This window comes from Lethenteron reissneri, chromosome 44 (genome assembly GCF_015708825.2).
Source record: "Lethenteron reissneri isolate LAM-NWPU_2019-01 chromosome 44, ASM1570882v1, whole genome shotgun sequence".
Lineage (NCBI taxonomy): Eukaryota > Metazoa > Chordata > Hyperoartia > Petromyzontiformes > Petromyzontidae > Lethenteron > Lethenteron reissneri.
The window spans coordinates 6,560,606-6,588,578 of NC_083822.1; the positions used below are offsets into that span (position 1 = coordinate 6,560,606).

Consider the following 27,973-nt stretch of genomic DNA (forward strand, 5'->3'; position numbering starts at 1 on the left):
GTAAGCCATTGAGGTAACGTGACCACACTTCACCATTAATTCTGGTAGTAACCTGGTTACACCAGCCCACAGGGGATTATTATGCGTCCGTCCGTCGTGCATCCAAAAATGGGAGGGGTGGGGCTAGGTGAAGAGCGGAGGGTGGGGAGGGGCTGGGTGGGGAGGGAGGGGCTGGGTGGGTTTTGGGAGGGGTGGGGCTGGGTGGGGAGGGGCTGCTCACCCCGTGGTGCCCTTATAAAACTCAACGTTTAACCTACTCACGCCGGCTTGTGCCCGCCCTCACAGTCGGGCATATTTGCGGAATACACCACGCCGCCGTTGACCCTGGCCATTGACCGAGCAACCCAACGTTCCTACCAGCTCCCTCCGCAGGAATGTGTTTGTCAGTGCCGGTTGTGAGGGCCAATGGATTGTTCTGCTGTCGCCACTGATGTTGGGAGTCGAACTCGGGTCGCAGGTTGCCGAGTGCAGTGTGCAAACAGCTGCTACGACTACTTCCCTGAACTATCAGGTTGCTATCAATCCACCCGTGACTTAAGGCCTCCACGATACTTTAAGTAATTGCAGGAGGTTATTTGACCATACTTCGCCACACTGGTCGGTGTAGGTGCCTGAAGGAAAACGGCGTGTGTCCAGGGCCGATTCGGATAACACCGGCCACTGATGTTAGCCATGGCCGGGAATCGAACTTAAGCGACCAGGTTAATAGTACTGTACTATTGTTAACCTAGCCAGCAGCCTGCATTGCTAATTGTATGACATTCAAGTCTCGCACCTCCCATTTCCAGCACAACTGCAAGGGGCCTCTTTACACTCGGTCCGCATGGAAGCTTTATAATGTGCTGAGGTATTGAGTAACGCAAAGGTGTGTGATCGCGCCTTCGGGTGTGACCCAAATAGAGGCGTGCCCAGCGAGAACTCAGCCATCGGTTCTAGATTTGAAGCTTTCGTGACTGCAAGGATTCATACTCTTCGGTTTTTTTTCGATAAAGTCACATAGGTAAAAATAAAAAATAGAAATAATAATGGAAATAAAATAATAAATCACGACGTTTCGGAGGCAACACAAGTCTCCGTCATCAGGTGGGACCGTCACAGCTAAATTTGCTGTATCAAGTGAGTTAATTTAAGTAATTACAGGAGGTAATCACTGCACCTCACTTGATACAGTAAATTTAGCTGTGACGGTCCCACCTGATGACGGAGACTTGTGTTGCCTCCGAAACGTCGTGATTTATTATTTTATTTATATTATTATTTCTATTATTTTATTATTATTTATTTTTACCTACGTGACTTTACCGAAAAAAACCTAACAGTATCAGCCATCAGTGTTATGGGGAGCGGTGGCGCAGTGGTTAGCGCACTGCGTAATGAAACCAGTCACCCAAGTTCGATTGCCCGCTCACGGCCAACACCAGTGATGATTATGTGAAGCGGTTCTGGGCCTCTCCTAGGTTGACTGAGCCTCAGACGAGGACCTGGCGCGATGTATAACAACGCCACTTGGGAGACAAAGGCGGCTGGAAGTGGTGCTGATCACTCACCCCCTCGTGTGCCTTGCCGGTCGTCATAGGTGCTCGCAAACCGCACTTCCTCCCAACAGTCGTTGAGGATATGCATGTGATCTTTGTGTGGGCCACCAAAGGTATTAAAAGGTTCTCTGACCCTCGGTAAAGGTTATCATCTTTCCACCCGTGCCTCAAAGAGCCTCACGCAACAGATCAGGAATTTGGTTTTCGAGAGAAGATGATGGACTTTGGCTCACGGTGATCCAGTGTCGCCCGCAACGCGTTCATTAACACGCACACACCGCACTCTTGCTGAATGCCCGTCGCAATGTCATTTTATTAAGCGTAAAATATATCTGATATGAGCAGCTTCATTGCAAAAAGAGGAAAGCACCCAGGAAAAGGGAATGCAAACAAAATTGTTTTAAAGGTGTTGCGTGGAATTTTAAAATCGGAGAGCATTTCATGTTCAGGCTATGACGAGGCCTTCCATCATGTTCTCCATCGTCTGAAAAACAATACGAGGTGAACATTATCGGTAGAAAATCTGGCACGAAGATTGTTACATTTATTTTAAAAGAACACATGGGGTCGCACAGCGTCGTTCCCACCAGTAAACTGGGTCATCACGATAAGAAGAATGGTATCCCACATTACACGTAAGCTTGAGTGGCCTGCTATTTTTTGTTTGTTTTATTCTTATACAACTGGCAAAACAGGGACTTTTAATGTTCTGGGAACTCCTACAGGTTTCTCAGAATAGCAGTTATCTTCACAAGAAACTCATTACAAGTGGCCACCCTACATTTACTGAATGTAAAGGCCATAGCAGTTCAATCTCATTTGATCTCTTTTACTATAAACTAAACTAAATTTCGATTTAAAGCTTTCGTGACTGCAGTGATTCATCTTCTTGGTTCTTTCGGTAAAGTCACGTAGAAGGGAAATAATAAAATGATTAAATAAAAATCAAACATAATGAAATTATTCTCACGACGTGAGAATTATTTTATTGTTTTATTTTTATTATTTTATTATTTCCCTTCTACGTGACTTTACTGAAAGAACCAAGAAGATATAAAGTAAACTATTTGGTATTTTACCAGGTAAGGCCCGCTGACCTATATAGCTCTTTCAGAAGGGACTTGGCCACTAATAATAGCTCAACAAAGTGGCATTATGATGTGCAAATGCACAGCAGTACTCTAAACGCATGATTCTAAATGTGGAGATAAAAACCAGAGGATCCGGAGAAAAATCCACACGATCACGGGAAGAACACGCAAACTCCAAATATACGGGCGTCAGGGTCAAGATCGAACCCACGACCTCCTGCATACCAGACGAGGTAGTTAACATTTCACCACCGTGGCGCCCTGTGCACGATGGCACATTGTCGCGAGGCGACGCGAGCCCAGACCAGGAAATTGGCTTCAAAGCTGAGCCGTAGCCTCGTGGGTTGGGGATAATCTTTTAATCACCAACTTGTGGATAATTTGTCATTTTTAAAACATTATTATTCCTTTATCTTGACCCCAAAGCAGAGGTGGTGTGGCCATAATCTAATTTAAACATAAAATGGGAAAATTTAGTTACGGGGAATGTGCTAACTAAAGTAAACTGTAGCTGATATTTTATGCCAGACTTAAAACGCAATTACTTTCAACACTGAAATAAGGACAAACTGGTTCAACCAGAATGAGATGGAGAAGGGGCATTGATTGCTTTCTTCGTGCTGCTTAAAGTTGCGGAGAACTTTGGGAGTTTTCTGTAAAGGAAGGGAAATTAAAGGTGAATAAGCATGCTTCTCCACAGAGAAGGAACGATGTGAGCATGGATTTTTGTTATTATTACACGCTTTTATTTAACTCGCTGTCTGTTGTCGTATCCTCAAAACATATTGTAACTAAATATTTACCCATTTCCCAATGTGCTATCGACTGCAAACGTGGTGTTCTTATGTCATACTGATGACAAGACTATATTCTATCATAAAAAATCTAAAACATATATTTTAAAACATTCTCTTACACGCTTTTGATAAACTCACTCTGTCTGTTGTCGTATCCTCAAATCTTGTAACGCAATTTTAACCCACTTCCCAATGTCGTATCGACTGCAAACTTGGTATGCTTATGTCATACTGGTGACAATACTATATTCTATTATAAAAAATAAAAAAATAAAAAATGTAAACAATCTTTTTTATATGTTATGTTTCGGCTTGGGTCTAATTGTCCACGGTCAAGTGACGTTGGCTGTAAATCACCACGGCCCCCTTACGTTGTGGCAAGCTTCGGGGCCACTTCCTGGAGTCGTGGAGTTCTGCCATTACTAGTACGGTTCATTTCATGAAAGCGTGTTTAAAAAAATATTTTTAAATATTACGTATTATTTGTATTGGCTTGAGTAAGCGTGCCTCGTCACTTGAGAGACAAAAGACGCAAGTAACACCTTAATTACACCCGATTAAGGCCACTCCCAAGGTCTAGGTCTGTACGCGTGTGTTGTTGATGTTATTTGGGGAGCGGTGGCGTCGCCGTTCGATTTGCGCTCACGGTCGACACCAGTGACGATTATCTGAACCGGGCCTGCGCCTCCCCTAGGTCTACTCAGCCTCAAATGAGTACCTGGTGCGATATGTAAACATGGCCACTGGGGAGACAAAGGCGTTCGGGCGTAGGTGTTGGCCACCCACGCTGTCGCGTGCCGTGCCGGCCTTCATCAGTGCTCGGTAACGGCACTTGCCCCAACAGCATGTGAAAGCTATACGTGCAATATCTGTGTTTGTCTTTGGCGATGTTATATAAGCAGCATGAGAGGAGAGGCAGCTGTAATCAGCAGCAGAGAGCGGAGAGAACAAGTTCAAGTCCAACACCTTCTGTCAACAATGTGAAAGCCAAACACCTGGCACCACAGGCCAAATGCAGGCAGGCTGGAAAATAAAGAGAAGCGACAGAGAGAGAGACAGGGAGTGGTGTCATCACAAGCAGCGAGAAAGGCAGCTTTGTGAGTCCAGGTGTTGAGGCACGGAAGTTTCAAGACACACAGGTGAGGCGAAGGGTTTTTTGTTTTTGGTCTGTGCACCGTTGCCAATGCGGTCACTTGAAAAATGTTGAGTGACTACTTGGGCCAAGAATCCGAGCTATTCTCGCCCTGCGCAGCTTTGCATCGCCTTGTTATGAAAGAGTAAAGAGGGCTTGGCTCCAAACCTGTCTGCTCGCATTTCATACGGACACGTATTGGGTTCCGTCCCACACGAGTGTGCTGAATAAAGGCCCGAATGTGTGTGTGTGCGCACGTAATACCGTCTGGTATGAGGTGTGTGTGTGTGTAATACACACCAACATATTGTGGCATACTGTTAGTAGTGTACAGCCCCATGCACAAAGTGGTCCAGTTGTTTTGTGAGCTCGATTGAAGTCTCTAAAACTTCACATGTGTTCCAGTAAGGTTCATTTAAAAGAGAAGTGAATACGCAAAGAACAACAATGTTAGGGGTCAATTAATTGAAGAGGGGGGGGGGGGGGGTCACAAGATTATCTGGGCCACGCTGTAGAAGCCCTTGTGGGAGTTGACTGTCGTTGTCTACGCTGGTCAATGCGGGATCGGTGCCCGAGGCTGGTTCAAAGGTGTCGCCTGCCGCCCCATGGTGGTTTTTTTTTGCTGTCGCCGCCACGAATTGAGTTCAAATTGACGAGTACGTGGCGTCGTGCGTTAACCGCGCTTTTATTTCTGGCAAAAGTCGCACATTTTTTTTATTACTTTGTGCTGGATTGAGGGCCCAATGAGGGGGTATACTTTTCAAGGGAAATCGGGATCATACTTAAACATTTTTAATTTTTTTACCAGATAAGGCCCACTGAGTGCCGAGAAAACGTGTGTGAACCCCAATGATAATGATGGATATTCCATAGTTTTACCATGATAGCCTTCTGGAATCAAAGTCGGCATTTTCTTAAATATCCAATAGGATTTATACTAACCAATTCCATGTCTTTAGGAATTAAGGTTCAGGGTATGTGAACAAGTAAGTGAATCCCTGGTTTCATTAGCTCATTACGGGAATAATTAAAATCGGGTGTTTAAATAATTAGGTAGATCTTCATGGGTGAGTTTGAGAGGCCACACCCTATATAAAGATAATACACTTTGTGAGTTTGGTCTTCACCATAAAGCTGTGTGGAAACAAGCCATGCCCCGATCAAAATAAATCTCTGAGGACCTCGGAAAAAGAGTTATTGATGCTCATCAGTATGGAAAGGATTACAAAACCACTTATAAGGATCTGGGGCTCCACCAATCCACTGTCAGACAGATCGTCTACAAATGCAGAAAGTTCAAAACCACAGTCACTCTACCCAGGAGCAGTCGTCTTATCAACATCTCTCCAAGAACAAACTGGAAAATCATCAATGAAGTTACAAAGAATCCCAGAGAAACATCGAAAGATCTGCAGGCCACTCATCTTGGCTAATGTGAGTATCCATGACTCAACTATCAGAGAAGGACTGAACAAGAGTGGTGTTCATGGAAGGATATCAAGGTGAACATAACTTCTCTCCAAAAAGAACATTGCTGCCTGTCTGAAGTTCGCCAAATTGCACATAGATGATCCACACGAATTCTGGAACAATGATCTCTGGACAGACAAGTCAAAGGTATAACTTTTGAGGCCTCGATGATGATTGTTATGTTTAGCGAAACCAAACACTGCTTTTGAACAGAAAAACCTCATCCCTACAGTCAAGCCTGGTGGTGTGAATGTGATGGTTTGGGGCTGTTTTGTTGTCTCAGGACCTGGGCGGATTGCCATCATTGACATAACCATGAATTCTGCATTGTATCAGAAGATGCTAGAGGAGAATGTCAGGCCATCCATCCGTGAGCTGAAGCTGAACCGAAGGTGGGTCTTGCAGCAAGGCAATTATCCTAAACATACAAGCAGATCGACAAAAGAATGGCTGCAGAAGAAGAAATTCCACGTTTTACAACGGCCGAGTCAAAGTCCAGAACTAAAACCAATCAAAATGTTGTCGCAGGACATTGAAGCGAGCTGTCCCATGCAAGGCAACCCTCAAATGTCACCCAGTTGAAGAGTTCTGTCATGAGGAATGGGCCAAGAATACCCAAATCCGATATGAGGGACTGACCAATGGTTACTAGTTACTGAATCTAAAGGTTCACATTTCGTCACACGTGGTTATTGAATGTAGAATCATTTGAGGATGAATAAATATTGAAAGAGTATCATGTTTTCGTGTAATTTTTTTAATCCGGTTATCTTTATCTATTATTATGACTCCGCTTAAGATCTAATAACATTTGAGGTTTGAAATATGGATATCATGTGAAAATCCTAAGGGGGTTCACAAACTTTTTTCTCGGGACTGCAGTTCTTTTTCAAAAGCGACCTGGTCGCAAATAATAGCTCAACGAAGCGGATTGTTACGTGCACGTTTATAGCTTCTTTCTTGTCAACTGTACGCGACACCAACAAATGATGTGGTGATGCTGCCACTTTGGCGGTGAATGCACAAATAGCAAAACAACTTTAACACACTTGCCAACAACACTGTGGCCTTCAAATAAAATAATAATGGCTCCTATTCACAGCACAAAGCAAACAAATGAAAATGTGAGGTTTTTCTACCAATGTGTGTAGGCTGCTATTTTCTTTTCAAATTTTTTGTAATGCTTAAAAAAAAGTACCCTCTTTCCGCATACCTGACGCTGAAATGTGGCTTCAAAAGAAGTTATGTAACATTCTCTAACTGCCAGAGGTTTGCAATGCAAATTTCTTTCCGTCGTGACACAAGCAGCATATTCATAACGTTTAGGAGGAAAGAAAAAAAAAACCTCCCTGCAATGCGAGCAGCGTGGGAGGAGAAGGTCGCTTTGGCAGTTGATGCTGCCCGTGATTTTTGCCACAAGGTCATCACCTCCAGGTTCCAGATGACAAAGGAGCCGTCCATGCCTGAGCTGCACAGGACCCTGCATTTTGCCTTGTCTCCCTCCAACACGGACAGCTGCCTGTAGGGAGAAGACACACCGAGACACACACAGATCTCCCATTGTGTAGCTATTGGGGGCAAGTACTGTTAGCGAGCACCTATGAAGGCCGGCACGGCACATGAAGGCGTGGGTGGAAGAGCACCACGCCCGGCCGCCTTTGTCTCCCCAATGGCGACGTTTACGCATCGCACCAGGTCCAGTACCCATTTTAAGGCAGGTGAAACTCGGGGAGGCCGAGAAGGGGTTCATATGTTTGCCACCGATGTTGGCTGCGAGAGTGAATCGCGGGGTTCGTAGCGCAGTGCCCTAACCACGACGCTGCCACTCCCCACAGAAGACGCATGGGTGACACACACATACACACAAGCATGCATTATTCACTGAATTATTTGTTTTATTGATTGAGCGGTCGCTCGCAGATCTGGAAATGACATTCCCGTCTTCCAGGGTGTCTGTCGTGTCATCTGTATGGTGTTTGACCACCACGCTACTCAAGTTTGGAATCCCCCTCATCGTCTCATCCCCCTTTCCCCCCGACGTTCTTTGTAACCTTGCTTAATTCAAGAACTGTAGTAACTCTTAGTAACTCATATTTAGTGCTACTTGTTGCTCTTTGCTTAGCCTTTTGGGCTTGTGCTCGGCAACCCATCGTAAATAAAAGAGACGGGGATAGTCGGCTAGGATGCGCTACGTGACTAGCAACGCACGGTCATCGCCAGAATAATTCTGGATCCACTCTCGATCAACGACCATATTCCCTTGCACTTGCTCAACCATTAAGTGTCCCTCCCCATCATCAATTTTCCCCAACTTACATTGCGCCCTCATTACTCAATTCCAGAAACCCATTAAATCTGCTCCACTGCACCTTCAACCGTTCCGAGTGTTGTCGGACCCTGGGCGATTTTGGAGATGTTTGGGCCTGTGCTGTGCAAACGTGACAAATATAATTATAACACTAAATGAGGGCAGGAGGTACCACCTCGCTGGTAGCCACAGCAAGCATACTGGATGTGGTGGTGTGCCTGGCATGGGAATCATTTCTGTTTCACGAGCCTGAAAAGAACCTGATGTAACTAAGCCCTGGGTACACAGACAAATATCCCCCGTATAGTCTTTACCAGACTGTTGGGGCAAGTGCTGTTAGCGAGTAGCATCTATCAAGGTCCACACGAGGAACGAGGGGATGGGTGGCTGGCACCACGCCCGGCCGCCTTCGTCTCCCCATAGTAGCGACGTTTACACACCGCACGAGGGAGTGGGTGGCCAGCCCCACTCACTCACTCACGGACGTGGGTAACCAACACGACAAGCAGATTTACAATTGTGGCACACGCGAAGGGGTGTTAATGTTTTTTTTTTCCGTGGCAACTGCTCAGTCTTGCACCTCAAGGCGTATTCATTGTGACGAATGGCATTTCCAGCAGTGACATCAGAGAACATGTCATTTATTTAGAGCGTATTTGGTAAATATATTTTGTCGGCAAACAGCAGCTATATATAGGTATGTGGTGTCAAGTATACAAGTGACTGTGTGTTAGACCTGTAAAGACTTGCCTCCCCCAACAGGACAACCAAAGGCATCATTGTTTAGGAAGGGCGATTCAAGATATCACATACAGTCATAACTTAACACATGTCTTGTGCAAGCAGTGCCTCTACATGGCAGCAGTGGTCTCACGCACTTTATTCGCTCGTACCGATGTAAATCAATTCATCTATGCATTGGTAGACACGCATATACCAGTGTACAAAAAAATACCAAGCTCAGTTCATCATACTGCTGATAATAGATTGTGCGCGAAAAGACTCGAACCAATATCTGAGAGCAAGTCGCGAAAGTGCTGGAAATCAAATTATGACGACGATGAAAATTAAGTTACGTTGGGGTTTTTGTTGAGAAATGTGGAGAGGTTGGCTACGGTTCAGCTACCGCGAGGCCTTGCCTCCTGTGTCATGGAAGGTTCAGGTGGAAAAACCTCCACCGCCTGCCACGTGTAGCACACCCTCCACGCGCTGGTATTTATTCCCGTTTTTTGTTTTTCCCAATTTCCCAGTTTAAGCTCTCTTCAATAAACAGGTGGACTTCTCCACAAATCTGGCTGTCGCCTGATGAAGCTAGTTGTAATTACTGGCGAAACGTCGTACTCAGATTGTAAATGTTGCGGCTTGCCTCTCTAACACACCGGTGTGCTGTACTACTGACGAATTGGCTGTGTCGGGTGGTGGTGGGTTTGAACGACATATTTATGCGATTTAACCCAAAAAACCCTCTTATGGATGATATTGGTCGCGAAAGCCTACGTGTTAAACTTCTTCAAGAAAGTTTGCATCGAAAGAAGGGCAAACAAAGCCACCCATGACACCGACCCCTTCTCCAACGTGTCACGTCAACTCCAGAGACAGGGTGCATTCTTTACAGCATAGGAAAAAAAGAATACCAAACCAATTTTTTGTGTAAACAAAAAAACCCCTGCCGAGTGTAACACCGGCGATAAAACTCCTTTTAGTGAACATCGGCATTTTGGGTCGTGGTTTGGCTTATTTCTTTGTATCGTTGGGGTTGTTTCTTGTCGTTTTCATCTCAGGAATCTGGTTGAGAGAACCAACCCCAGGCCCCGGTCACTGCCTCTTCCATTCTTTTGTTCGCCCCGGGTCACACGCTGCTGCTGCTGGGAAGCACGTGACGTGTCACGGACTCGTCACAGGGCCGTGCCCACGGGTGGATTGACAGCGCACCGGGCGTGGATGGATGCGACGCCGATTTTGATCTAGGCCCGATGATTATGACCGCAGGTGATGAGGATGATGAATTAGCGGAGCTAGCAAGAATATAGTCATTTTGGGTCGATTAATTGATGATTTTTTTTTAGTAAAAAAAAAAACTATTTACGGCTGAACCCACATTGCGCCTCGTTGAAGGTGGGGAAAACCCCTGACCAAGCCAGAATACACGTGACAGCATGAGGCTAGGTGCCGCGGTGGCTATGATATGTTAACTACCTCGCCTGGTATACAGGAGGACTGTGGGTTCGATCCCGACTCGGACGCCTGCTGCTGTATATTTGGAGTTTGCGTGTCTTTCTCCCTGTGGTCGCGTGGATTTTTCTCCGGGTCCTCCGGTTTTTCTCGACACATTTAGAAACGTTCGTTTAGAGTACTTTGGCTTTTATCAATTTCCACATGATAAGCCATTTCGTTGGGCTATCATTTGTGGCCAGGTAGCGTCTAAAAAAGTGCCATATAGCCGAGTGGGCTTTACCTGGTGAAATAGCTTTTAGTTTACCTCCCACAAAATGACACTTTTTTTGCAAGTATCAAAGTATGAAAAAATAAGAATAGGTTTTAATCGTTCTGGCAATAAAACAGGTGTTAAGATGTTCGAACATTAAATATAAACATTTCGCAAGGAATAAAGTGTGCATTAACCACACACGGTACCTGTGCTGTTGTGGAGTGACTCATGCAGCCAGCTATGGCTGCAGGGTTTTGGTGGTACATGTTGTTTATGCCATTTATTGTGAAAATTCCATCACAGTTCCTATGATCACTGTTTCATTGCTTTCATGGCTTTATTTTGGTGATTTCGAAAAGTGTATTGGTTTAGCCATGTTTGTTTGTTGTAGTACAGAGTTAGACTGATGGCCTTAATCTAAGTTGTCTTGTGGTTGTTGTTGGTTGTTTGACTTGCATCCCACTGGGATTTTTGCACACAGCGTTGGTGTACGGTGATTTTTTCTGCAATATTGTGCTAATAAATGAACTTAAATGAACTTGAACAAACATGATCTGATAATTATATATGGCATTGTTTTTTAAACTGATTGGTCTACACCATCTTTCGGGGTAAAATGCGTTTTAGCAGCCTCTGGTGTAGCCCAATCAGTTTCAAGCAATGCATCTGTAATTATCAAATCATCTTTGTATGCACGTTCAACACAAGTACGTGTGGTTAATGCAGGCTTGAATCCTTGCAAAATGATTATATTTGGTGTTTCAACATCTTAACACAACAGTTTTATTGCCAGAAAGGGTAAAACCTATTCTTATATTTGCATAGTTTACCTCCCGTCCAGCAACACGCATGGGAAGAGGTGGGATTTACCTCCCCACTATCCTCGTATTATCGGGTTCGTGAAGTAATTGATCTCATAACAATTAGAGTGACTGATTACTGTTGTAGTACTGCATATTATTAGCTTGATAATTATTGCAATTATTTCCAGAACTGAAGGTAAAACCTCTAATATGGTAACTGATCTTTGGATTCAGCCAACATTACCCATAATGCCATTGGAGATTTCTCTAATAAATAATGCTTTCAGCTAACAACATGCATGTTAACTTTGCTTTGCAACATAGTACATGTTTCATTAACATAATATTCTTGTTGTAAAGCGATGGTTTTTATTCATGAAACGTCTCCAACTATCGCCATGTAAAAGCTTTTGAAGGGCCCATAGAGTAAAGGTATCATATTCTGATTCATATAGGGATAGTGGTAGCAGCCCAACTCATACTTACCTGACAGGGTAGGCACCATGATCACTTAGGTGGTCCTCCCAAGGCGAGGCTCATCCATTGCACTGCGGGTGGGTTGACCCCTGCGATTTCCCCAAATGCGGGAAACTCGACTGTATAATTTGTGGTACTGGGGGACTGCGTTCGCGCTATCCCCCGAAATGAAACTAAAAAAAAGGTTTTAATTCTAGATGTGATGCTTTCGTGACGCGAATATTCATATTTATAGGTTTTTCGGTAAAGTCACGTAGGTTAAAAATTTAAACTAATAAAATAAAAATCACGACGTTTTCTTTCGCACTTTACCGAAAAAACCTGAGAATATAAAAAAAGGTTTAATTCTCAAGAGTCGTGGAGCATTTCCTATGGGGTTTAGTGTGCAACTAATTATACACGTTCTTTTGTGTTAGACCACGTAAATATCGTTATTGTGAATGATATGGGTCGCAAAAGCCTACGACGTGTTAAACGGAGTTGGGGAAAGTGGAGAAGTGCGCGAATTGTGGTGCAGGTTAAAATTGATCTGGGACCGAGGCATTTTGTATCTGTCGTTGCAGAGGAGGCGTGGGCATTGAAGGGTAAAGGACAGGGGTCGGCAACCAAAATAACAAGAAGAGCCATTTCTTTCCAATTCGGTACAAAATTCAGTATTTCAAGAGCCGCAATGCATCTGAGTACATACTGTACATACGTACTCATCGTCAAGAAGCAGCCCGTAAAGAGCCGCATGCGGCTCCGGAGCCGTAGGTTGCCGACCCCTGGTCTAGGAGAAGAGAATAACAGTCGTCGAGCTGAGCGAACACGAGGGAGGTGAACCGGGAGTTGAGCGGCAGAAAGAGAGAGATGAGGGGGACGGATTTTGAGAATGTTGAATCGGTGAAATCGGCGAGTGGTGGGTAGTGGTTGAAGAAGGAGGAGTTGAAGATGACCCCGAAGTTGCGAGCAGAGTAGACAGCAAGAGCGAGGGAGAAGACAGGGAACGAGATGGTTGGTAGAACAGGGTGGAGGGGGCCACGGAGATTCATAATAACCTCTATTCTTCAAGCATCTTTCATGTTGAAGTATTGCAAAGCGCTGTACATAAACATAAACTACGGTATTCCCTCCTTATTCGCGAGGGTGACATTCCGGAGATGCTCGTGAATTGTCTAGATTGAAAACTCATTTCTTTAGAACTGCTTTTTGTGTTCAGTTTGTTATCATTCCCTCGCACCTCCGATTAGCAAGGTTGGCTGTGTACGGTGCGAAAGAAGTCCAACATACATATACGAATAGCAAATTTCGCGGAGAGTCATATTGACCTATGAATAGGTCTTATGCAGAAGCGATCTGGCAATAAATGATAGCTCAACAAAGTGGAAATATCACGTGGAAATCTATATCAGCCAAATACTCTTAATGCATGTTCCTAAATGATGATTATTTTAAATGAAAAATTATGATTATTACCCAAGATGATGATGGTTACCGCTGATTAAGATTATGACAAATGATTACTTCAATTTGTCGGTGGCCTGGCCGACCCAATGATATTGTGCTTGCTGCTTGCTACAAAGTTCGTGGTTTGAGCCCAGTGGCTGCACTGATTCATACTGCGGGTGTTTTAACCGTAATTAAAAAGTGCAGTCTGCTTCACGGTGGACGTGAATGATCCCGCGATGTTATTCGGAGCAGAGTAGCCCATTGTGTGCTGGCATTATGGTCCAAATTTCAAGAATAAAAAAAGGACCGCATTGCAAGATAAGAATGGCATGAATACCAAAACGTATTAATGCTGTGATTTGATGACACGATCTCGGATGATCATATGGGTCATGGATGATGGTGATGATGGCAATCATGATGTGTTTGTGGTCTTATCATCTCACACGACAGACTATCCATTACGGTTGTGACACTCAGCGGCATGAGCATGTAAATGTAACCCGCGCTAAACAATGGTGCTCTTCACTGCAACTTCAGAAAAAAAACACGTTCAGTGTCCTTACATACGATCCGATGTAGAGTTCAAGACAGGAGGAACCTTATAATTGATTGATCAAACAAGGCACGTAACCTATCCGCCCGCGGCAAGTCATTGTGAAATATAAATGTCAAGGAGAAGTGATGCAAATTCTCTGAACGATATAATCCCAAAAGCTCAAAGAACCAAACCCTGACCCATGACGCGAGAGGGCAAACCATGGGCGCGTGCACGGTGAGTCAAATGTGAAACAAAATTATCGCCAATGATGTGCGTCATGTTGCCGAGCTATCGAAATGTCACGGATAAATTAACTGTGACTTTACGTGATTCGTTTGGGCGGTGGTGGCGCACATTGTAAAATGCAAGCAAGGAGGTCATACGTACCCTACCCTGACACTTATTATACGTGAAATAAACACGTGTTTTCGCCGTGAGTTTAAAAAGATACAACAAACATCGAACAAGGAAAGAGGACTGTTTGGACGCGGTATATATTCTCAACAGAATAGATGATGTTCGGGCCAGGTTTATGCAATGTAACCCAAGTCTCCCGAGACGGGGTTTGTAGTTGTCAGCATCGCATGTGTTGTTACTCCCATCACTTCTGGTTACATTCATGACTACATTTATCTACAACATTCCTCCGAATCGGAATCTGCATTCATCCTGGAGCAATCCCACGAGCTGTGGATACATTTTTGTCCACAGATGCCCGGCAGGGGCAGGTCAGAAATTTTGAGCAACAGGATGGTTCCTGCATAGGGACATTCTGCCCAATGCCATTTGAATAATAATAATAATGCCATTTATTCATCGAGGAAAGCTTTCCCGAGGCTCAAGGTTGTACGTGATTATTTGAAAACAAACGAACGCAAAGTCGGACACATTGACGAAAAACGCGTATCTCCCGTATCGTCATAGACATTCTGTCGGGGCCAAGTGGTGTTAGCGCACACACCTCTTATTAACAGGCACGGCACACGAATACCCGGCCGCCTTTGTCTCCTCAGTACTGATGCTACACACTGAACCCAGATGCAGTATCCATTTAAGGCTGAGTCGCTACTGACGTTGACCAGGACGGGGAATCGAACTGGAGATGCCGGGCTTGTAACACACTACGCTAACCACTGCGCCACCACTCCCCAACCACAACTGACACATGCATACAGACACAAACACGCCCTAGGCATTGACACACAACAGGCAACAAATATAAAGACTTTATACTGGCGGCACACGAATGGGAGAGTGGCCAATACCACCCCCGGCCGCCTTTGTCTCCCTAGTGGCGAAGTTTACACACCGCAAATAGGTACTCATTTGAGACTAAGTCAACCTTGGGGAGACCCCGGACCGGTTCAGATAATCGTCACCGGTGTTGGCCGCGAGCGGGAATCGAACTCGGGTCGCCGGGTTCGTAGCGCAGCGTAGCGCTAACCGCTGCACCACCGCTCCCGAGTGTGCACCAGATTAGGTGCACATTGACGTGCGCACGCACACAAGCCGCACAGACACACACCACACACACACACGCCGCACACACACACACGCCGCACACACACAGACACACACACCCCACACACACACACGCCGCACACACACACGCCGCACACACACACACCGCACACACACACCGCACACACACACACGCACACACGCCGCACACACACACACACGCCGCACACACACACACGCCACGCCGCGCACACACACACACGCCGTACACACACACACACACACGTACGTGATGCTGTTCTGGTGCAGGGAGTCCAAAGCGCTGTCGCCCTCCTCTGCGCTCGCCTTCTTGTCCATGTTACGGAACTTGTCCCTGGCAGAGAGGTTCTTCAACGCCCCCTGGCGGCCGCGGTCCAGCTTGCCAGCCACGCGCAGAGCGCCGCTCGCCTCGCTGGTGAGCAGCACCGGGTAGCAGTCGTGACCCTTCGGGAGGCAGGGGTCAAAGCGTGCCCAAAAGGGAGAAAAGTCACGGACACGCGTGGCTCGCGTAACGCTTCGAGTGGCGCACCACTGCGACGGCCTGTGCCTGAGTCTACTCGATCCTTGAGCGTGGCGAAATTATGGTCAGGGGCTCAACGCCGAGGTCTGCCAGCCGCGGCGAGAGGGCTTCAAGAGAGCTCGCGTATTTCAGCTGTTCCTCCTGCGTCGATGGAGCGCAGATGACAACGAATATTCCAGCTAAGATATTGACATTTACAGTACTACGCGCTGTAGAAAAAAAAAACTTTGCAATAAAATCGAGATGGAATTCAACGCGGTCCGTTTTCTTCGTGGTAAGTCGCGGATAGCACCACGACGTTCTACTGAAGTTTCGTTCATATTGGATCACCTTTACTCGGGTGATCGTGACCCCGTGTTTACAGACCGATGTACAGAGGTGATGCATAGACGCTGTCAAAAACATTTGACTCGAGCAGTCTGGGAATTGACATCTGTGTTCGGATGGCAAGAATTCATTTGTGCCGACATCTGCTGATATTGTGTTGAACTCTATGGCAGCAATAACTGCACAGTTTTGATATTAGACCGAGTAATGTCTGAGAAATGTGTCTGGCGTTGGCCTGTGACTCACCGCAGCCACCAGACTGTTGTCCGAGATGAAAGTGATGGCGAGGAGTGGGAGGAAGTCCGTCTTCAGCACGCCCACCCTGCCAAGACATGAAGGCTCTTATGTTAGCGAGCACCTATTCCAGTCACCATGGCACGTGACAGAGTGGCATGGACAACGCCATGTCCGGTTTCCTCTGTGCGCCTTGTGCTGGAGACGCATTTCACTGGCTACAAAGTTAAGGATAAATTGACCTAGGTGAGATCCTGGACAGGTTCATATATCAATTGCCGTTGATCGTGTCGCACCAGGAATGCGTCAGATTATCGGAAGCAAGGCTGGGTTGAGCCTGGATGGTGTTTGATATAAAGCAGGTGTTGTAGGCTGCGCGCTATCGTGGTGGGCAGCAGAGGGCAGTCAAATAGCACCAATGGTTCTATGAGTCACCCCCCCCCCCCCCGTGTCCTCACGGCGCTTCCTTGTCGAGGCGCGGGTCCGCCAGGCACACAGTGCTGTCGTGGGAAACCCAGGCGAGACGGTTGCCGTCCTGGGAGAAGCACAGGCCGTGGACCCAGCCCCCCGCCGAGTGCGAGCCCGTGAGCTCTGCCATGAGCTCCCCGAACGGCATCCGGGACCCCCACGGAGTGGGCGCGGGCTTCTCGTCCACCTCTTTCATGTACGCCGAGAAGACCCTGTGGGCGCGCGCGCACGGCACAGCGTCGAGTGGGAGCTCAGTTGAAGGAGGACCACACACGCACAGAGAGAGACACCGTGAAAACCAGGTCTGTCGCCTCGACAGACCTGGTTTTCACCTGAGGACGGCTGCTTGCGTTGTGGCCGAAACGTCGTGAGAATTGTATTTTATTATGTTTTTTTTTTATTATTTTATTACTTCCCTTCTACGTGACTTTACCGAAAGAACCAAGAAGATGAATCCCTGCAGTCACGAAAGCTTTAAATAGAGACACCGTTGTTTTTAGACCAGCGGTGCCCAAATACGTGAATTGCAACCCACGGGTGGGTAGCAAAAGATGTTGGTCGTGCATCTCAGGACAAAGCAGAATAAACGCCGGCGACATTAGCACGTAACAACATTTTCGGTACGACCGATGGTAAATCTTCTTCTCTCGTATGGCCGATGCAGACGCAGTGCAACGAGTAGAATTTCTCTTTGGTTCTTTCGGTAAAGTCACGTAGAAAGAAAAATAAATGTAATAATAGCATACGAAGTTTCGATTGCAACACAAGCAATCATCATCAGGTACAAATGAAAGAGGAAACAAACTGGGTAAACTTAGAAATATAATGTGATACCACACAGTGAGTCGGCTAACATTACAGTCAACACCCTACCTGTTTGATTAACGTTCCTCCAAACATTGCTAAATTTGACAGAGAGACAAAACACAGACACGGAGACACGTAGATAGACACACAAGCAGAGAGAGACAACACAGAGACACACCGAGAAAGACACACACATAGGCACACAGAGAAACAACGCTTCTGTGTCGAGGCCTTAAATAGAGAGAAAGGGGGGCCTAGAGAAAGAGAGGGGGGGGGTAGAGAAATTAACAAGTAGAATTTCACAATGAGGTGGTCGGAACCACAGTCGCACACTGGAGAGTTTTTAACTTTCCATTTGTGTATGCGTGCATGTCGTGGTTTGTGCAGGATGCGATTTAAGGTGGGACCATGAGCTTACAATCCTCGTCAAAGAATGTTATTAATTAAAGTAATAACTTCTAGCAATAGATGGCGCTCGCACTTCATGGTCACAGAATATTAGCGGGTTAAATCCGGATAATCGTGGCGGTGGATCGCGGAGCCCGGCGGATTGGCCAGACGTTGCTTCGGGGTGACAACAACACAACTCGGCACAACCGCCAATGGCACTGCCCGGCCCGCAAAGGAAACGTGTAGTTTTGACTTAAAACTTTCGCGACTACAGGAATTCATATTCTTTGGTTCTTTCGGTAAAGTCACGAAGATAGAAAATAAAATTAAAATAATAAAAATTATAAAATTTAATTAAATAGAATAATTTAAAATAAAAATATATTTTTAATAAAAATAAAGTAAGAAAAATAAAAAATGTAAACTAAAAACTCACGACGTTTCGATCGCAACACAAGCGGTCGCCTGATGACGACTGCTTGTGTTGCGATCGAAACGTCGTGAGTTTTGAAGAATACTTTATTGTTAATTTCATTTTTTAATCTACATGACTTTACCGAAAGAAGCAAAGAATATAAAAAACCGTGTAGTTGTAGCTGAGCGACCGCGTCGAGCAAGTGGGGTCCTTCTACATTCAGCATCGTTAAGTTAGCAGGAAGTGCTACTACCTAGGCCACATTACCCGAAACGACCACAAATACCAGCTATTAAAGCAAATCCTGGAAGGAAAAATCGAAGGGAAAAAACGACCAGGACGGCCAAAAACGACATGGCTCAGTAACATCAAAACATGGCTACAATTCAAGTTCAAGTTCATTTATTAGGTATAGCCCTGTGAGCCATTCAGCTCTTGAATCGGGTGCAACCGCAACAAACAAAAAACAAAAAACATGAACAAAAAACATCTTAAAGTGAATATGTGACTAAGTGCAAACAGAAAATCCAAGAAAAGACAGCAAAAATATTGCAGAAAAAACACCGAACACCAACGCTTAATTAACAACAGCACAAACTCTACACGCCGTGCTAGACCGGGACCACTATCATCGTGAAGTCGCACACGCCGTTAGGCAGCACTAAAGAGAGAGAGAGAAGTTCAGGTGTGGGGGGGGGGGGGGTCAGTAACCTGCAGCTCTGGAGCCGCGTGCGCCGCTCTCTAAGGACCCACTTCGTGACGTCGTTTACAAAGCACGACCGTCTCGTGTCCAGCACATGCATTGCGGGCTCTGGAAATACTGAGTTGATTACGTGATTCGGAAGAAAAACAATCTGTTCTTTTCATTTAGTTTTAGATGGAGTGCTTTTGCCAATATCATATGGCAATCCGGCAGCATTTGCTCTTCATTTAATTACGCCTGACTTCTGTTGAGAACCGGAGAATCGAAGCCTCTCCAGAATTAGTTTTCTTAGGCAAATGCTGCTAATGCTGGTCTGGAATGCCAATTGGCCCATGGACTACGGTACAAGTGACATATTTTTTTATATGTAGAGACACTGACCTTTGGGTTGTATTTGCTTTTACCCATATTGCTTCACGGCAACGCGTAATCAACTTCTTTATTGATTGCGTAATGTGTTCCAATATTCCCTTGTCTTCAGAGAGTACGTAATTAGCAGTGTGCATTGTGGGTCGTGGGTGGGTTATTGGACCATGCTTCACCGCGCTGGTCACTGCGGGTTGGTCAAACGAGGAGCATAGAATTATTGCCCTCTGCTGCCCACCACGTGGTCCAGCAGTAGCCCACACTAACCTGTTACACACACGGTGGAGGCCCATCCCAGCACGATGCAGGATAAAATCTGCTTAGCTTCCAAAATCTCATGAGATCGGGTGACATCCAGATCATCTGGTTTCTCGGCTTTTGGCTAATGAAACCGAGAGCATGGTCTCATTTCAGAGTGCAAAGCGCATAGCCCAGTGGCTTCAAGGTAGTTAGCATGGGCCCCGTACAAGAAGTGGCATATCCAATATCGCTGCTCAGCATAGGCCTGGAACTGGGCCTCTCTGGTCCGTTGACCACGGTGCAGTTAAAACAAAAACAAAGATCTCCCGTATAGCCTTAACAGACTTTAGGGGCAAGTGCTGTTAGCAATCACCTATAACGGACGGCACGGCACACGAGGGGGTCGGTGGCCAACACCACGCCCGGCCGCCTTTGTCTCCCTAGTGGCGATGTTTACACATCGCACCAGGTACTCATTTGAGGCCGAGTCGACCTAGAGGAGGCCCAGGACCGGTTCAGATAATCGTCACTGGTGATGGCCGTGAGCGGGAATCGAACCCGGGTCGCCAGGTTCGTAGCGCAGCGCGCTAACCAACCACCCACACACACCACTTGGTGGCTACGCCAGTGCCTGTGCCCAACAGCGATGACACCTTGAGTAGAAGGGCAATGATCTACCAGACTGACTGTTTTATCTAATCTACATTTGCACATTGTGTTCAACTAACCATACTCAAGGTCACAACAACAACACACTCACCATCTGTTCTTCCCTCGCACTGCTGAACTTTCGAATTCCCTCCCATCGTTTCAATTTCCCAAGCTGTCATAACCCATGTTAACTCTCTGTCTGTTTACATTTAAATAGTGCTGTAAGTTGACGGGCGCTTAGCATGTTTTTTGGGTCTGAACTCCAGCAACTGTGATTAATAATATTCTAGCAGGTTGGGACGTGGCACGTGACGAATAGCCACAACCCAAACAACGGGAAGTATCTTCTTGGTTCTTTCGGTAAAGTCACGAAGAAGGGAAGTAATAAAATAATAAAAATAAAACATAATAAAATAATTCTCACGACGTTTAGGCCACAACGCAAGCAGCCGTCCTCAGGTGAAGACCAGGTCTGTCGGGGAGACAGCGTCTGACCCGACAGACCTGGTCTTCACCTGAGGACGGCTGCTTGCGTTGTGGCCGAAACGTCGTGAGAATTAATGTATTATGTTTTATTTTTATTATTGTATTACTTCCCTTCTACGTGACTTTACCGAAAGAACCATGAAGATGAATCCCTGTAGTCACGAAAGCTTTAAATCGAAACGGGAAGTATGCTGGACAGAGTGTGCCATATGAGAGCTCGAGGGAGAGTCGAGAGAGAGAATCGCCGCTGCTGGGCTGCTGTCACACTCGGCCCACCTGCATTTGAAGTCACAGGATCCGGCGGCAAGGAGGACGTTGTTGGGATGCCAGTCCAGGCTCAGCACGGTGGAGCTGATGGGCTTCTTGATGTGCTTGCTTACCCACCTGGGACAACAACAACAACCGCCATTCGCTACTAAGTGGCGCTAGTGCCAGGCTAGGTGCACGTTGAGGCCACGTGAAGTATCGAATGCCCGTTGGCAGGGTCGAATTACTTAAATTACTGGCCGATGCACCACCTGTGCCCTCTACTGTGCCAACTTGTTGTTTCAGCCACCTGGTGCTCCGCTCGTTGTGTATGAGTGGGACACACATACACACATACGCGCGCACAGACATATATCGCCCGCATAGCCTCTATAGACTATTGGGGAAAGTGGTGTTAACGAGCACTTATGAATGCGTGCAAAGTGATGAACTAGAAATGGGACGAAAGTGGAAAAACCAGGGGTGGAAATCGAGAGGTAGGGCTGAGAGAGGGGTGGTTCCACGTGGTGAACCGGGATGTGAAGGACTCTGAAGTGGACGTGGAGACGGTGGCTGCGGATAGGAGCGAGCGGAGAAACATGAGAACAGGTGGCCTGACCCCACGCGAGGGGGGTAAATGCCAGGAAGACGAATCATAATAATGAGATCACGTTGCATGCGCGTCGCTGTCCGGTGTTGGTCGTGTCTCGAGCGAGACGCGGATCGGTGCCGCTGGAACTCGCGTGGAGCAGAAGCGTCGTGAGCCGGACACGGAGAGGCGGAGACGGAGAGGCAGACACGCGGTGCGTGCCGACCTCGTGCCCGTCTCTCGCACTCGGCAGGCACTTTACCAGCGGACGCGAAAACGAATACTTGGCGGTTACGATTGTTTGTGTGAATGCACGTGCTACGTACCAGCGTGTACACACACGTGTACTATCTACTGCTGGATGGGCGCGTGGGGGCTATTTGACCATACTTCACTACGCTGGTAAATTCGAAGGCACGGAACATTGGACGTGAGAGCATAGATGAGCACAACAACCGTGCTAACCTCAGATTAGCACGGTTGGCTATGCACGGTGCGAAAGAAGTTCAACATACTAAATGCGGACAATGTAACCTCACTGTGGTCTGCAACGCCTGTGGATTGTTCATTGTGGTCGTCTTTCCATACACTATCCAGGCTCTTTCCTGCTTCGCTTCCGAGATCTGTTGAAATCTGGTACATCCCAGGTGGTTTCGTCCAAGGCTTACTTCGTGATCGCTACATGCAATCTTCATGCACAGCATTACCTAGTTCAGGGATATTAAATTAAACCAGAGAAGCACCTCACTACATTGCATGGAATTTCAATCTTGATTTGAAGCTTTCGTGACTGGAGGAATCCATACTCTTTGGTTCTTTCGGTAAAGTCACGTAGGTAGAAAAATTAAATAAATCACGATTTATTTTATTTTATACCTACGTGACTTTACCGAAAGAACCAAAGAGTATGGGATTTCAGTGAGAGACAGTGAGAGACACAGAGAGTAAAACACGATAAGAGGACACACGTAGGTTATTGCGATCGTCAGTAAGTTTGTTTGCGTAGGACACACCTGTAGATGTAAGGGATGATGGAGGGTAAGCCAAGGAATTGAACGCGTCCGAGAGGGCCGTCTACCGAGGAGATGGAGCGATGAAATCAGTTCGTGTGCTGGTGCTTGGGTGGATTGTAGCATCGCGGGATCATAACAGGTGGCGGTGACTTAGGGAGGCCTTCATCCAACAGTGGATTGACCATGGCTGCTGTTGATTAATAATGTTGCTTGTTTACCCAGGGAAGCCTCAGTGAGTCTCAACTCTTTTCCAATAATGCACTGCCAACTTTTACCAAATAGGAGGCCATGCTGCGGCGTATAATCCTAAATGAGTAATTTGCAGATAATTTTTCAGCAATGTGATGTTTCTCCAATGCCAGTTAAATCATCTTTTTTTCCGTTTTCGATAAGAGGGAACCGATAAAACCAATGAACAACAGGGTGAGAACAAACAGTGCAGACTCCACACAGGAAGGCACCCGAGACTGGACTTGAACCCAGAAGTTGATGTCCGATGATGTTGGCAGGGGTGGGGGGGTAAAGCACATGAGAAGACGGGGGGAAGGATATTGAATCCGCACCAATTGTTTTCCTTCTCGAAGTAGCACACGGACACGAGCCGAGCTCCGCTTCCCACGGCAAACTTGTCCTCTCGGGGTGACCAACGCACGCACGTCGCGGCGCGGTTAAAACGCAGCAGCACGAGTGTCGGTCCCCAGCCGCTGGTGACCCCTGCTGCGGGCGCAGAGCCCTGCTGCTGCTGCTGTGCCCCGCGCCGCGTCCACACGTACGCGTTGCGGTCGGAGCCGCAGGTCACAATGCGGTCCGTGCCCGGTGCCCAGTCGATCCCTGCGGAGGATTCCGTCGTGGGAAGTCTTGTTAGTGACGCGGGCTCCACAAACGGGGAGTTCCTCCACTAGGGAGAGCCCCCCATCATTAAAAATAAAATAAAATTGCCAGCTAATTCACGCTGGCCAGACGTCTTGGGAAGAATTAAGGGTAACCCCACACTTTATCTCACCGCATGCAACCTGCCCCGTCGACTGTTGTTGTGCCCATTTATACTGCTGCGTGGACAGGTGCAGAGACATTTAAGAAACTTTCGCCCTTGTTTCAACTGCTGCGACCCGAGATTGAAGCGGTGACTTCTGGGATTGCGAGTCACGTGTGCTGACCATTTACATCACAACAGCAGCAGCATCTTGAAAAGTGCGCAATCGGTAATAACCGCAGGACGCGTCACGACCGTGGGGCCATCGGAGAGAGGCTCCGCCCGGGAGGGCGCGCCTCGGCCGGCAGGGTCAGGACGCCTCGGTGACCCCTTTTAGCACTGGTGGGCGTGTCACACGTTCTTTTAGCACTGGTGGACGTGTCGTTCCTTTAGCACAGGCTGGCGTGTCCAAGCTTTTGCGTGACTTTCTGATGAATCCTGCTGGTGTTGTATGTGGCAAGTCTTTAAATTCATGGTAATCTTTCGTTCACGTTCGATCATTTTTATGGGCAGTCGCCAATGTGCCCCCCCGTTTGAGACCGACGAAGGGACGGACGAGGCAGAGTTTTTTTGCAATTCGCGTTGTTAAGCTGGGTCCCGAAGCGTTAACAACGAAATTGGCCTCATCTGAACGATGTGGAATGCAGAAGGGTTCACTTGCTCGACGCGGTCGCTCAGCTACTACTGCACGTTTCCTATTGGCGTTTGTGCCCTGTTGTTGTTGTCATCCCGAAGCAGCGACTGGCCAATACGCCGAGCACCGCGACGCATTCCGATAGCCTCAAAGGGGCTAAGCGATCCACCGCAGCAATTAGCCCGAGTTAACCCGCTAATATTATGTGACCATGAAGTGCTAGCGCCATCTATTGCTAGAAGTCATTACTTTACTCTTTGGTTCTTTCGTTAAAGTCACGTAGCTAGAAACAAAATCAAAACAAATCACGACGTTTCGATCGCAACACAAGCGATCTTCATCAGATGGGACAGCCACAGCAAGAAAATGCCGAAGTCGTCGAGGAAGCTGCCGTGGCGAGAGGTTTTTAGAGAGAGTTATTACTTTAACTAATTAATTATTAGACGAAGATTGGCCAGAGCCGACTTTGTTGAGGCTCAGCGAAGCTGTCCCCCCCCCCCCGCCCGCGTGGTGCATCATGCGAGCGGTACCCGTGACGCGGCCGCTGTGCTCTGTGAGCTCGTCCACCTTGATCCAGCCAGAGCCGCCGCTGCGCTGGTAGATGTGCACACTCTCGCTGTTGGGACTCAACGCCACCTCTGTGTGAGTGGGGCCGGGGTGGGGGGCAGTTGGGGGGACAGGTGGGTGGGTGGGGGGTTAACCGGGGACGGCAGCAATGATGACAACAGCCGCAGTGCAATGATGATGGATATGGAGGCCTTTCGCCAGTATCAAGATGTACGATGATGATGTGAGAAGAAAATACGACGATGATGATGATGGAGGTGGTAGTGGTGGTTGTCCTTCATTCGGTGCTCGCTAACAGCACTTGCCCCAACAGTCTGGTAATATTATAGGGGCCGTCCATAAATGACGTCACGCGATTTTGGACGATTCTTGACCCCCCCCCCTAGTCACACGGCGTCACAAAAAGTCAGACCCCCCCTCAAATATGACGTCACAAAGCTCTGCCCCCACCCCCCCCCCAAAAAATAAACATGCTTCAAATCGCTTTAAACTATTGTCATTGTAGTGCGTATTTAATGTGGCGCTGCACTTTGATGTTGTAGGTGAAAACATTTATTAAAAAGTCAACTTAATTAAGTAGAACGTGTTGTCTATATTTATTTAATGTTGCGCATTTTTAGATGACGTCACATTTCTCAACCCCCCCCCCCCCCCCGTCGTAACACATCGTCACAAATGTCTGACACCCCCCCCCTAGGTGCGTGACGTCATTTAGGGACGGCCCCATACGGTGGATTATTGTCTTGCGAGAGTAGTCCGTGTCGTCGTTGGCGCGCTGCGTTACGAACGCGGTGACGGGAGTTTGAGTGGCGTTCACGGTCAATATCAGCGACGGACATTTGAACAGGTCCTGGGCCTCCCGTAAGGCTGCTCGCAAACAATCGCCACATGACGTCTCAACACTCTGCATGGCTCGATGTTTGTGGAGCAGTGGCGCAGTGGTTCGTGCACTGCGCTACGCATCCGGCGAACCGAGTTCGACAACTCCGCTCATAGTTAAAGTGGCGAAAATTTGAACCGCTCCTCGGCCTCCCCTAGATCGACTCAACCTGAACGCGCGTGCCTGGTGCGATGGGTAAAACATAAGTACGAGAGAGACACAGGTGGTTCTGACAATCCCACCTCCGAGTGTGCCGTGTTGGCCTTCATCGATGCTCGCTGACAGCATTTGCCCCAACATTGTGATTGTATCTTCCTTGCCTGGTATGCAGGAGGTCGGGAGTTCGATCCCAACCCTGACGCCTGCTGTATATTTGGGATTTGTGTTTCTCTCTGGTCCTCGTCTTCAGGGTTTTCCCTCCACATTTAGAAACGTGCGTTTAGATTATTTTATACTCTTAGTTTTTTCGGTAAAGTTACGTAGGTAAAAAAATGGAATTAAAATTAATAAAATAAAATAATAAAAAATCACGACGTTTCGGAGGCAACACAAGTCTCCGTCATCAGGTGGGACCGTCACAGCCAGATTTTCTGTATCAAGAAAAAAACTACAGCAAATCTGGCTGTGACGGTCTCACCTGATGACGGAGACTTGTCTTGCCTATGAAACGTCGTGATTTTTTTATTTTAATTCAATGTTTTTTACCTACGTGACTTTACCGAAAATACCAAGAGCATGAATCCTTGCAGTCACGAAAGCTTCAAATCTAGAATTAGATTATTTTACTGCTTTAAATTTGCACGTGATAAGCCGCTTCGCTGGGCTATCATTTGTGGCCAGGTCGCTTCTGAAAAAGAAGCTAATATCTCAGTGGGCTTTACCTGGTAAGATAAAACAAAACAGTTTAGTTTGATTTCTATATATTTTTTAAGTTATTTGTCTACCTTTCTTATACTTTACACTCATATCGTGTGTTTGTATTGTTTGTTGTTGTATCGTTCTGACCCGCCCCTACTAGACGTTTGTGAAAAAGAGCTTTATAATCTAGATTTTAAGTTTTCGTGACCGCAGGGATCCATACTCTTTGGTTCTTTCGGTAAAGTCACGTAGGTGAAAAATAAAATAAATTAAATCACGACGTTTCGATTGCAACACAAGCAATCATCATCAGGTGGGAAAACCACAGCAAGAAAAAAAAATTGCTGAAAAACCACCGCAAAAAAATGTCTTGCTGTGGTTTACCCACCTGATGATGATTGCTTGTGTTGTAATCGAAACGTCGTGATTTAATTTATTGTATTTTATACCTATGTGACTTTACCGAAAGAACCAAAGAGTAAAGAGCTTTATAGCTCATCGGGTTCTTCCAGTATGAATACATATTATGATTCTACACGGGGGACCTTTGTCTGTGTGTGTGTGTGTACGTACGTGAGCGGTCTCCGTTCCATGCATAGCACGTGATGGGCTCCAGTTGCAGGCTGTAGAGCGACATTCCTCTTCTGGAAACTGCTCACCCCTGGAGGCAAAATAAAACAACAAGCGACGCGACCCAACGAGCACATCTCGCACACGAAATACGTTCACCCCCACCCCCCGCCGCTGTCCGCAACGTTTCCACTCTCGGCGCGCGAGTTGAACGGAAATTGTGAGGCCCGCTCGCAAGTGCGTCCAATGCAAACACCAGGGGAGGAGGCTAGAAAGAGAAAACAAACAGACTCGGTGAATATCACGCGCGCTCACGCAGATGTTCGGAGCGCACTCTGTTCCTCCTTGCGACCGCGTTCTTTTTCCCAGACTTTCTTGGCCGTGTGGCGGTGGGAGCGATGACTCTCCTTGTAGCTCTCCTGGGTGTGTGAGGAGGAGGGTGGGTGGGGAGGAGAGTGTGGGATAGGCGAGAGTCTATCTGTCTGTGTGTCAACTCCACCCCAACACAAAACGTGCACAGACCTGT

At 46.9% G+C, this 27,973-nt stretch overlaps 1 protein-coding gene and 1 non-coding gene across 3 annotated transcripts; one reads left to right on the plus strand and one right to left on the minus strand.

The window, feature by feature from the left end:
• Positions 1-1,824: 1,824 nt before the first annotated feature.
• On the minus strand, positions 1,825-27,903 carry LOC133353505 (actin-related protein 2/3 complex subunit 1A-like). Of its 2 annotated transcripts, none has more exons than XM_061569800.1 (10): positions 27,782-27,903; positions 27,451-27,538; positions 25,103-25,210; positions 23,529-23,796; positions 21,394-21,501; positions 17,050-17,271; positions 16,604-16,679; positions 15,761-15,954; positions 7,454-7,544; positions 1,825-2,019 (listed from the first exon to the last, which is right to left on the minus strand). In XM_061569800.1, the coding sequence occupies exons 2-10, from the start codon at positions 27,512-27,514 to the stop codon at positions 1,981-1,983; spliced, it is 1,170 nt and encodes a 389-aa protein (XP_061425784.1). In that variant the 5' UTR covers positions 27,515-27,538; positions 27,782-27,903; the 3' UTR covers positions 1,825-1,980. The 2 variants fall into 2 exon arrangements, with proteins under 2 accessions (XP_061425784.1, XP_061425783.1); XM_061569799.1 differs by having other exon boundaries at positions 27,763-27,902.
• On the plus strand, positions 12,043-12,206 carry LOC133353730 (U1 spliceosomal RNA). Its single transcript, XR_009756459.1, has one exon. It is a non-coding gene; the product is annotated as a U1 spliceosomal RNA (small nuclear RNA).
• Positions 27,904-27,973: the final 70 nt, after the last annotated feature.

Bases quoted from the DNA above. Each gene is read 5' to 3' on its own strand.
- LOC133353505 (XM_061569800.1), bottom strand. From the start codon at position 27,514: ATGTCGCTCTACAGCCTGCAACTGGAGCCCATCACGTGCTATGCATGG. The intron at 21,502-23,528 runs GTGCGGATTCAA...TTGTTGTCCCAG, and splicing joins TTCGAGAAGGAAAACAATTG to GTGGGTAAGCAAGCACATCA. The intron at 15,955-16,603 runs GTGAGTCACAGG...TGCCTCCCGAAG, and splicing joins ACAACAGTCTGGTGGCTGCG to GGTCACGACTGCTACCCGGT.